The sequence below is a fragment of the Hakea prostrata genome, chromosome 5, assembly GCF_041222555.1.
Source record: "Hakea prostrata isolate BN-2017 chromosome 5, UWA_Hpros_2, whole genome shotgun sequence".
Taxonomy (NCBI): Eukaryota; Viridiplantae; Streptophyta; class Magnoliopsida; order Proteales; family Proteaceae; genus Hakea; species Hakea prostrata.
The window spans coordinates 48,145,381-48,157,868 of record NC_142604.1 but is presented as its reverse complement, the minus strand read 5'-3'; the positions used below and the strand labels follow the sequence as shown (position 1 = coordinate 48,157,868).

The 12,488-nt window shown below is 36.3% G+C and overlaps 1 protein-coding gene across 1 annotated transcript; it reads right to left on the bottom strand.

The window, feature by feature from the left end:
• Window positions 1–10,261: 10,261 nt before the first annotated feature.
• On the bottom strand, window positions 10,262–11,691 carry LOC149016260 (WUSCHEL-related homeobox 4-like). Its single transcript, XM_089156137.1, has 3 exons — window positions 11,371–11,691; window positions 10,985–11,269; window positions 10,262–10,876 (listed from the first exon to the last, which is right to left on the bottom strand). Exons 1-3 carry the CDS (start codon window positions 11,650–11,652, stop codon window positions 10,703–10,705), a joined length of 741 nt encoding a protein of 246 aa, XP_089012263.1. The 5' UTR covers window positions 11,653–11,691; the 3' UTR covers window positions 10,262–10,702.
• Window positions 11,692–12,488: the final 797 nt, after the last annotated feature.

Here is a 12,488-nt window from a genome sequence, read left to right as displayed (position 1 = left end):
TAGGGATGATAAAATGATTTTCTTTTTGGGAGGGGGGGAGTAAAAATGGCGAGTTTTTAGTGAAATCAACTTACAAGTTATTAGAAAGAAAAGCAAAGAAGAGAAAGAAGTTCCCACAACATCAAAAGGACATTCATGGACAAAACTACAAGGAGCTTATTGGAGAACAATATGGAAATGTCCTACGCTACCCAAAATTAATTTTGTTCTGTGAAGAGCTTGCAATGACAGCTTAGCTTTAGCAAAGGCTTAGTGTCAAGAGGTGTGAAGCTAGACCCTATTTGTGGGGAGTATGGGGAAAATGAGGAAGATATTACCCATATCCTGCTGCACTGTCATGTGGCTAGACAGGTTTTGTTCGGGTCAACATTATCATGGAGAAGCTCTTCACTAGAAAACACAACTCTGGCTGAACGGATGAAGAGTTAGAAGCTCATCAACAAGGAAGGTAATAGGGAGGTTGAAAATAATGAGTTTAATCTCTTTTGTAGCTTGGTCATTGTGGAAAGAAAGAAATGATCAGGTAAAGGTGTAAAATGATGAACAGTTGAGGAAGTGATACAAGCAGCTCGAGTACACTTGAAATACTGGTCCTATGGAAGGAAAACCACAAGATCAGGGATTGGAACTTCATGTAGCTAGGATGGGAACAACTATTGGACACTAGAATCCTCCTTCACACCCCCTTGCTAAGGTGAATGTGGAGAACAAAGGTGGCATTGGGATTATCATCAGAGATAGTGAAGGAAATCCTAAGTTTGCCAAGCGAGTTCCTTTGCTTTTTCATTAGGCTATGGAGGGGGAAGCCCTAGCTATAAAAGAAGGCCTCCTGTATGCCTTTGGTGAATGTTTTGATTAGGTGGTTGTAGAATTAAAAACCAGTAGTTGGTTAAGGTCTTACAAGGGACCTTAATGCATGCCCGATAGAGTGTAGTTTGATTATAAAGAACATCCTAGTATTGGGATCTAACTTTGGGAATTGTAAAATCTCGTATGCTAGGAATGCTAATACAATAGCAAATTTTCTGGCTTGGAAGGAAGGCCCTTTCATATTTGAGCCTAAAAGATTGGTCTTATTCCCCTCTTTGGTTATTAGAGCTATGTTCAGCATGCTTCTTACTCATCATGAATAAAGCCCTATAGTTTACCCAGAAAAAATGTGTGCCATAAAAACTGTAAATCATTCTTCTAGTGTTTGAATATCCTTATAGTTTCAAGGATATCATAATCATCATTCAGTTTACTAAAAATCAAAAGTTTTTTTTGGTGAACTTGTTTGGATGTCAAACTCTTTTAACAACTCCAATATTTCTCTAGAGAGTGTCTAACATCAGTATGCTTGAGTGAACATCAATTTCTTGTTACCAAAAAAAAATCCAACTTTTTTTTTTTTTTTTGGGGTAAGAGCTTGAGTTAAAGCTTACTACCAAATAATATAAACACACAATTTTCTACCCAAAATGTATATATATAAACACAAAGTTAAAGCTTCTCTCTCAAATTTCGGGTTTTCTTTCCTCAAACCTACGTGGGCTAGGATTGAATTCAACCAAATCTATAGGATCTCGGTACTGTCCAGCCCAAAATGAAAAATAAAGCACAAAATGGGTGATGTTTTGGGATTGTTTTCATGGCTGCGCGGATATCCTCTGCACAGCATTGCAACACGTGTCTTTTTAAAATCCATCGGCCAGAATTGAAAATGTGGGGTTATGATCGTAAATATGAATTCTTTTTACACTTTAGGTTTTAAACTTTTTTAATTTACAATCAAAACCCATTATTGATAGTCGATCAAATTATTCCACGTGAGAGGGGGGAAAACCCTCTCCCTCCTCATCCTCTGACTCTCTTCCATTTCAGTGGATCAAAGCTGCTATTTTATCTTCACCATTCCCTCTTCTAGATAGTGGCGAAATAGAGTTCTTTAAAAAACATCAAGAACACCAACTGGGTAAATCGTTGAATGCCCTAGCATGCGATAAACCACCTTCTTCTCCGGCAACGGCGAACAAATACTCTCATATTCAAGTGTGTTAATCAAGATCATCACAACCAGTTTCATCAGCGATTTGGTCTAAGTTTCGAGGCGAGCCCATCTTTGATTCTTCTCCAACTCTACTCGATTTAGGTATGCTACGGATATACTTAAAGAAAAATTAAAAAGGAAAAATCCTTCTTCTATTCTTGTGACTACAATCATTATTGAAGTATTAAGCTTCATTTTGACAAGGCTTGATAACTAAATTTGATTTGGGGATGGTGTCCTTGTCCGTTTATCATTCATTAGTTCAGGTCCTCACAGTGAAAAGAGATCCTGTAATTGTTTGGGTTGACACAGAGCACAACTTCTGCTTTTTCTATAATCTTGAATATCCAAAATTGCCCTTTGAGGTGAGTAATGTTGTATTAGACGGCAAGGGTTGTGCATTGCAGCATTTGGGTATGGTGAATTGGTACCTTTTGTTTTGAACTACTAGACCATGAAATTTCTGAAACTATACAGTGGTCATGTTGATAGAGTGTACAACATAACCTCTACATTTCCATCATGTATGTGAAGCACATAATGGATGGAGATCATTGTATTAACTTGTTAGACCCAAGAGAAGTTTATGACTTAGGAACTAGGATTTATTAGTCATGCCAGAGGGTTTCCTGGAAAAACTATTGGGATATGGTTTCAAGATTAATCGAACCATTACTTAGATGTATTCAACACACAAATACTAGTACCTGAGTTAGACTTGTGTCTTTTTCATATACTTATGCACCATTTTAAATCACAAACCAACTAAAATTGATTGTTCATTCACCCCTAATTCTATATCCATTTTCTCAGATAGGCAGAGTGTAGGTATAGAATTTAACAAAACCCAGATGAACCAGTTAGCATTATCCTTTAGTTATGAGGAAAAAAGGTGTAAAATAAGCTATGATCATGTTCACATTCATGCCTTCTCTGTTCTTTATCAATTTATCAACACTTGGCCCTTTCCCAATCATTTCTAACCCCATTGTCTTTTCTTCAAAATTGAAAAAGCCAAGCCACACACCACCACAGACCAAACATGTTGAGAACATGTATATCAGAATCATACTTCCAATTTATGTTTCTAGGAATATGACAATAATTGGTTTCTTAGAGAATCCAAGATGATACCAATCTGTGAATTACAATCATCTTTATTTTCTGTCTTGGGTATTAACCTGAAACTGATAACAATCTATGCAAACCTAATGTGGTTGAAAGGTTGGTTAAGTATCAACAGCAGTAAAAACCCTTCTTCCTAGAGAAACAAAGATTACTTAACTTTTTAATTTCCTTTTTATAGTGCCATGAACCATCAATTTCTCTGGATATCTCAGAGCTGCATATTCATAGTTTTGCCTATGAACACATTTGCTGCATCACTTGGTAGTACAAAATTGAAGGTGTCCTTTATTTTCCATTGCCTTCGTTTCTTGACTAATTTTAAGATGATTAATTGTTCTTGCAGAATTCTTTAACTAGAATGCTATTAAAGTATGTAAAGAAGATTTTGTCTTCTAAATTGGTGGATGGATGCATGTAGAAAACTTGGTTGTGTTTTCCTTCATCTGTTATTCTGGTTTAGCTGGGTGGATACCTTGCCATCTTGATCATTACCTTTTGCCTACTATGTGCTTCATAACTCTTGAAATATTTTATGGTAGTTGTACATTGTCGTAAATTTGATTTATAGTAGTAGCTTGCTTGAACCATCTTCTCTCTTCCTTTTTTTTTTTTTTTTTTTTTTTTTCCTGTTTTGATGAGAACGCTTGAACCTTATTACCAAAACACTGTGTCATCAATTCGATATAAATGGCAGATAATAAGTAAATAGAGACTGAGCAATGCAATTAGATTGAATATGCTTCATTCTAAATCTGAAATTAAATACTAATACAAACCTAATACATACCCTCCTGCTTATGTTATGTCAGCATCATAGGAATCAAACTATTGAAAGCCAAAGACTGACTCTGAATAAATAAATAGACACTAAACGTATTTCTTATATTAGACTTTCATAATAGGGATTATAACATTTTTTTCATTTTTTATATTGAGTCTTTAGCTCAAAATGGAAGAGCACCTAGAAATAAATCAGGGTATGGTGGTTCGATTCCATCAGGATTCAACCATTAGTGCTCTCTTTTTATTTATTTTTCATTTTCTTGGTGAAAACAAAGTTGGGCAAAACATGAAAATAAAAGCTCTTTTTAATTATTGTTTGGAAAACCATTGTTGAGTTCCAGACAAAACTATAGTTATTAATTAATCCAAAATATAACTTTTCAAATCATCCCGATTGCTCATATGTATATCTTAAATACACTATAGACTAAATCTTGGATAACAAATTCTTCAAAATATTGGATAGCATTTTCCCTAAAAATGACAACATTTGCAATGATTGGCAATTAATTTTTTGTTTATCATAAGTCTTTACAATAATATATCAAATGTCTTTCTACAATAATGCATCAAATGTTTTTAGGGCCTATTTGGTTACATGAATCTTGAGATTCGAAATCTCTGGATTCATGAATGCGAGATTTATGCCCGTTTGGTTGTGAAAATCCCTGGATTCATGAAATTTAAAGATTCATTTTTTTACACTAAAAACGTGAATCTGTAGATCTATGAGTATGTGGTGAAATCCAAAGATTTCACCTTTACTATAAAAGTGCTAAACATTTGTGCATTCACAAAAATCACGTCGACCAAATAGTTTTTCAAGATGAATCTACAGATTTCATTCCACGGATTCAAGTTAACAAATAGTTAATTTTATGAATTATGACTCCATAGATTTGAAATCTCCAGACTCATGTAACCAAACAAACCCTTAAGCAGTAACATATAAAAAATTTCACACAATCATAATACCATTCACAATATCATATACTATGGAATAATACATAAATTCTTACGAGAAAGGGGGAAAAAAGGAATCAACTTATCCTTGGAGAACACATCAAATGTCTGAATATATAAAATTTATCTAATACAAAACTTTGAGGCCTGGTGGATTCAAACAACCATATCTTGGTTATTTCCTAGGTGCTCTACCATTTTGAGCAAAGACTCAACCTGATAAAAAAAAAAGGAACCCATTAGAAATGGATTTTTGTTTGTGGCTACGTGGATATCCTCCCTGGAGCACTGTGAACGGGATTTGTTCTTTTGAAATCCAACGGCCAGAATTGAAAACACAAGGTATGAACATAAATATGAATTTTATTTTTCACTTTAGGTAAATTCTCTTCTGGATCAAATCAAATTTTTTTTTATCATCACCATCGACTTCTAGAAGAAACATACATAATATAATTGAGATTCTCAATCATTGAATGCCATAGCCTGTGATAAACCGCCTTCTTCTCCTGCAAAGGAGAGCAAATGCTCTCGTAATAAAGCTTGTTAATCAAGGCTGCCTTCTTCTCCGGCTCAATCAAGACTGCCTTCTTCTCCGGCTCTCTTTGGTTCGATTTCAATTTCACATCAGAGGGTGATTTCAAACCTTTAGGGTGCTTGGTATGGTTATTCTCTCTCTTTCTCTCACACACACAAACATAAATAGCTTGTCTCGCCACTCTCTCTTCTCTGTTACACAAGCCCGACCCTCTTCTTGCACCAAATCCTATTGGCTTGCAACTGTCTCCCCTGCCCGCTTCCCATCCTGCTATGTATATTTGGTTATACAAGTACAACATTTTGGGGCGAAAGAAAAAGTTATTTTTTTGCAGGTTCTTTGGCATTGCATCGTTAGATTGCAATGGACAATGTTGAGGTTGGCTCTCTGCTACTTCACCATGCTGACTTGTAAGCTCGTTGAAATTATATTGGGAGATAGCAACAGAAAATGTTGAAATTGGCTATTGCTGCCACCAAACTTTACCTCTGATCAACTAATCTGCACAGGCCAGATTATATGGATCCAGAAACCGTATCCACAGCCATCACACCTGAAAGACTATCTGGCGACTCTCATTTTTTGAAAGGCCATTCTCTCCCAATGGACTACCTTTGTTGTTCTATACTGAGCTTTGCATAGCTTCCATCTTCAGCTTCTAAAGTGTTACTACAACATAAACTTGTGAAAAATCTTTTCTTCATGTAAATTTCACGATGGTTTAATTAATAACTATAGTGAAAGCTTTCACTTTCTTCATGTAAATTTCACCAATAGTATTAGCACTTGTAAAATTTAAGTTGAAAGATGATAGAGTTACACTTACAAAAATATTATGTTCAAAAATTAAAAAATTTGCACTTACAATAGTGAAGTCACGATGATAGATAATTAGCGTTAGATATAGGGCCTTCAACGTACTGTATCCTTCTTCTCTTTTGTTTCTTACACTATCGTCTCTATTCCTCACCCAATAAGTATGGGAATTGAATTCATGTGTGGTTCTCAATTCTCCTTATTTTATAAACTCACCATGGATCTCCTCTCTCCCCTCAATATTCCAAGAACCCAATTTCTATCCTATTATATTATATTCCAATTTCATGTTTCCTTTCATCCTAAATTCCCACATATTCCTCAATATCGATTCTATTCTCTCTCCTCAATATTTCACAGTATCCTTTCCGCCTAAATTCCTCAATAACTATTCAATTCTCTCTCCTCAATCCACAATATTCCTCAATATCTATTCTTTTTTTTTTCTTTTTTTTGGTTTGCCAACCCCGGTTTTCAAGGCTTTGCCCTGACTAATCCGGTGTTCAACCCGGATTGCACACCTGGCTGTGGTGGGTGAATCTCTCAGCGGGATTTTTTGCATTCACAATATCGAAACCTTGCTTAAGCGGACCAAGCTGCTTACCACTTGGACCAACCCCCGTTGATTCCTCAATATCTATTCTATTATCATCTTCCATTCTTTTTCTCCTCCTGTCAAATATTCCTCCTTCCCAGACTTTCCTTCTTCTTTTTTTTCTTCTAATTTTCTCCAGGTTTTGCCATTTTTCCCCATAATTGAATCCCCTAAAAATTTGATTCATGATTCCCATACTAATGTTATATTTGATTTGTCTTTTATTCCTCCCCATATTTATGTGATATTTGATTTGTCTTTTATTATCATATTTATGCAATATTTGACTTACACACATGAATTCTCCTATATCCCAAATCAGATTTGGGGTGAGGTCAAAATAACAGAAAAACTTTTAACATAATTTTATGCATCTATATGGCATCAAACCTTAGACTTCCTTCTTTAATCAAGGTATAGCTAAATTATTTAGTTAGTCTTCAACTTATAATCAATTTAACAAATTAATTCTAATAAATATATTAATCCTATATTAATTCACCCTTAAGCATAACCATTTGAACATATATACTGAAAACAAATCTTATTTGTCTTTTGTTATTCTTTTTAATTTTTTAGTGTACTCATGTAGCATAGATTCATGTAAATGATATGCTAATTTACCGACAACTGAGAACCAACTATATATAGCTTTTAAAGGTTCTGGATTTTCCAAATGTGAAATTGAGATCTTCCTCATTTAAATAATTGCTTATGATATGAGACTATACTTAGTTGTGTCTTTTCTATTCATTATTGCAACCGATTGCAGATCAACAGAACACTACCTAGCCTTCCAAAGATTCTGGATTTTGGGCTTTGTTGGTAACATATTTGAGAAGATGAATGGGAGAGGGCAGTGATGTAAGGGGAATCTTTCACAATGTTGTTTAGGTGGTATCGTAGGAAAAAAGCGTTTCCTTTTCCTCACAATGTTTCCTACCCATTTCCTGGATTTTATTATTTATTTTTTTTTTAATTATTATTATTATTATTATTTTAAGAATTAGCATTACAAAATCATCCATAGGATGGCCACCAAACTCTTCTCGGATTGTCCATTCACAGGCAACAAATGCAAGGCTGAAAAAAGGACCACCATGAATTCGTGGGTCTTTTTATCGGGTTGTATCATATGCGGTTTCTCAACTTTGTTTTTGATCAATCTCGCTCTCAAGCTTAATAGAATGCTCATAGAAGGCCTAGATGAAAGCGTCATTGAGTGGATCAAGAAGGTATCCAATCTGTGGATGCTTGAATAGCATTGTATGAATTTGTAATCTATAGAAACCATTTCTTCCAATCATCTTCGTAATTCTTTTATGGGTTTTGATCTGTTGTGTTTCATTTGAGATCTCTAATATTTAATGTGAATCTTTAGGTTCTTTGCATTCTTCCACCAAAAAGGAAGATTAAAGGCGAACCATTGATTCGTCGTATTATATTATCTGTCCAAGGTTCCTTTGATGTAGCTCCTAAGGAGTGTTAGTTTTATTGGTCTGGAACTTTTTTGGCACTTTGATGTAACACTTGCTAAATCTTGCAGGGGTCAAATGGAGACAGGCAACTTCAGTCTCCCCTACTTGAGAAATTTACTTTTAGTAAAGCCTTACAATTTCTTTTGCACAACAACAAGAATTATCTCTCTTTACAATTTTGCCTCCACTGAAGTTCCATTGGGATGGTTAACAGCCAAAACCGCATTGACTCTTGGCCTGAGTAATGACGATGATGAGAGTGGGGCATTGGTTAATATGGATATTGGTTTCTCTGATGACACTTCTTGTTCTTTGATTCTTCATCTCTTCGATCATGCATCTAGGTTTTATGATTTTTGTTTATGTTGGTGATTATTCTTTGCTTCTATTCCCTTGGTTAATTATCTGGAGAGAAAGAAAAAAACACTTAACGTTATTGTTCCTAGGCTTCAACTAAGTTATTGTATTTGAAAATGGTTTTCCTTGTATTCAGTTAAAATGCAGTGTTAGAGACTGTAGAAGGCAACGCTGTATCTTTCTTTCAACTGGGATGCATACCTTATTCCCTAGAAAATTATCACTTCTCTTGCATTTGCCTTGAATTTATTCCATATTGAGGTGTCTCATTAAAAAAAATTCCAAGATCTCACTCAATCCTTCATATATGGTCATGTGCATTTGTAAATGTATAAGTTTGCTAGTTCTCATATGTGGATGTATACTTCTGGCACTGTGGTGGCAGCCTCGTACGACGTTGAAGCAGTTAGATTTAGAAAGTCATAGGTTTAAACCTCCATCCCTCCTCACCTTCCCCCCTATCTTTTATCCTTATTTGGACTAATGGGTCCCCAGTCCTTGTGACTTTATACTCACATTTAGACATGTAAATGGATAATTGAAATCTATGTCTAAACCTATATATTCTTATTCATTTAAGGGTGTCGGCATTCATTTTTAACTACAAAATATCCATATCAGTCCAATATTAAGCAATCGGATTCGGAATTGGATAACTGCTGATCAAATCGGACAATACCTAGTTAAAATTTAATCCAGTTAGAATAAAAAGAAAATTTGGGTTAATAAAAAATGGAAGTATATTTAAATTTTAAATGGTAATCTCACCAAGTGACATTTTGATACTCACCAAAGTTTCAACCGATTAACCCTAATTAATAAGTTGAACTTATCCTAAACGTCACCAATAACTCAGCCAATTGGTCAAATTATGGAAAATAAATTAGCTTGAACATTAATTTTCTCTAAAGGCTGATAATTGGATTCAGAAGCCAATATTCGGAAACTGGAAATTAGAAACCAGAAATAAATAAAAAATGCCAATTGAGAATCAGCCATTAGATAGTTTGTTGGATCGTATAATTATTGGATATCTGATAAATTTCCGGATTCGAATTTAGATACCTTTATAAATTTCTGCCGGATATTTAATTGGATACAAATAATGATTTTGCTTGTCGGATTCAAACAACGATAGTAATGCATCCGAGCTGAATCTGATCTGTTTACAGGTGTAGGTGTACTCACATTTCATTGGTCGATTGGTCAACTCCTCTATGCTGCTGGTTTCTCAAAAAACTAATACCTCCCTCATATAAAATTCAAAAGAGAAACGTTGCCTAGCTGGGTTGTTTTTACGTCCATGATCAAAACAAGCACTGAAATGACCACCGCACACCACTTATCCGCTGCCTATCTGCGCATCTCCTCATTGGGCCGTTTCTTCTTCCCATAGAATATATAAAAATGCAAGAACAAAATCTCTTTTTAATTGGATCCGCTGGTTGATAGATCTGCAAACCCAAAAAGTGGGTTTAGAAGTTAGAACCAAAAGAGCCTAGTGGAGTCTTGTCTCAGCTGGTTTTGAATTTTAACCGTATTCTCTTGAAATAAAAGGGCTCAGAGAGAAGATTAGGAGGAGCACAATATTGGCTTTTTCTGAAGTGGGCAACTGTTGAAAGGAAGCAAATGCGTGGACTTCAGTGTCCTTACTTTGCTTTAAAGCTCAAAAGCTTCCATAGATTCAAAGTATAAATGGTCACTGCTTCTCAGTAGTCAAAGGATCCCCCACCCACCACCATCACCACCACGAGCAGCAGAAGAAAAAAAATAAAAGAGTTTGCTCACTGCAATTAAGCATCTCTGTTGGTCAGGAATTAGAGAGAGAGAGAGAGAGAGAGAGGGAGTTTTGCATTATAGCTAGGGTACACTGCAGTTTGACAACAGAGTTCACTTAAATTCACTTTCTTCTTTCCCAAAGCAAAGAAAGAGGGAAAGAAAAGGAAATTAAATTCACATGAAATTAAGAGACTTTGAATTTTTTGGGAAGTTGGAGAAGTACTTGCTACTCTCTTTCATCTGCCTTCTGGATGTAAAGGAAAGAGCTCCAGAGTCTTATCATCTCCTGCTTCTTCTCCTCCACTGCTCCATCTGCTATCCTCTTCCTCTGTCTCCACACACCACTCTAAACCCCAGCATCTTTGCTTTCTTTTATAGTACTGGTTCTCTTCCTCTCTTTCTGTTCCTCTCTGCACCATCACAACCATTACCACTACTGTTTAATTTCAATACAAGAGAAAAAATTAAAATTACCAGAAGCAAGAGACAGAAGAAAAAGTAGTTGTGGGGTTGCTTACATCTGCATCTAGGGTTACAGATGTGACAACAGGAGGAGGAGTTCTTGGAGAATGGGCAAGACCAAGACTGTTGCGCTTCTGCTTTTGTCTCTCTCGTGCTTTGTGGTTCTGAAACCAATAGAATACGTTTTTCCCTTCTATCTTCCCAAACTTGCCAAGCTGAACTGTGATTTGCTCTATTTGTTGTGCATTAGGGGTTCTCATTCCACCCTTATACAGCATTTCAAGGATCCCTATCTGTTCTTGTGTTGGGTTCCATCTCGTTCCTCCTGAGTGAGCTTCCACCTTCATATATGATCAGTCCGTGACCATTAATAACTAGCTTAATCATGCAACCAGGCATAAGAAGTAATTAAGCAGTACTCCTGTGAAGCTAGTAATCATACCTGAGAAGTGTCTCTCTTCTCGCCGGCACCGGCTGGGGAACCACAGTTTTGAGGCTTGATGAAGTTCTTGATTTCAAGGGAAGGGATGGTGTTAGTAGCAGCAGACGCCGTGGTGGTGGTGGTGGTGGTGGTGGAGATGTTAAGCTTAGGAGCAAGAGGGCGGAGGCGCTTGCAGCAGCCAAGTGAAAGGGAGGGTTCATGATCCCAGAACCCACGTGTTAGCTGATGCACCTTCATGTTCATGCTTCCTATGAGTGAGGAGATGATCACAGAGTGACTCATTATATAGAAGAACACTAAAAGAGTTATCGAGGTGCGGAGGTGGGAAATGAGTTGGTGTTTAGAAGAACAAAGACCAAATGATGAGGTGAGGTTGACTTAGTGAAGGTTGATTAAAAGAAAAGGCATGAATGAGAGAGAGAGAGAGAGAGGGCCAGCTAGGGTTACTGTTGTATAGTAAAAAGTTCCTCCACCCGTCACGGATTATATTTATTTACCATACACTTTGAGGATGATGGTTTGGGTCTTCAACCTATTAGAATAGAAGTCTATGTTCTCTTTATACTTTTCTATTATACATTAGAGATGTAATCCACCTCAGAATATTGTCAAAAGACATCAAAAGCGAAACTACAAAGGACCCTTAAGTCTTATCCCTAACATATGGTAAAGGGATGAGAATGGAGCACAGACCTCTATATCCTCACAGTGTAGGGCATTTGGATATAAAGTTCTAACAAGATCAATTAGAAACAGGATCCCGACAAACTCTCTTCTAGTATGTGATGGAAAAATATGAAAAAATAAAGATTACCCATCAAGATAGAGGATGCCAACTCAACATGCATGAGAAACTCAAGTCCTCTTTGCCTCCACAATTAGTTCTCTCATCGCCAGTGTGGCTTGTCAATAGCCGTTGGATACCACGGAAAAAGCCACATGTCGCCCATCTAGAGGAGTAGGAGAATGAACGGACAACAGAGTGTCCGGGAGGAGAGGATATTTACTGAGACCCCAACATAAGCTAGCGTACGAAGGGAACAAAGGAAATGCAATGAGAGGAAGAGGAGGAGGGTGTGTTGTTGGGGTGTCAAATCGTTCTTATTTTCTCACTTTCA

Coding starts and splice junctions, on each gene's coding strand:
- LOC149016260 (XM_089156137.1), bottom strand. CDS start 11,652: ATGAGTCACTCTGTGATCATCTCCTCACTCATAGGAAGCATGAACATG. Junction 11,270..11,370: donor AGAAGAGAGACACTTCTCAG/GTATGATTACTA, acceptor TCATATATGAAG/GTGGAAGCTCACTCAGGAGG. Junction 10,877..10,984: donor CTGTAACCCTAGATGCAGAT/GTAAGCAACCCC, acceptor GTGATGGTGCAG/AGAGGAACAGAAAGAGAGGA.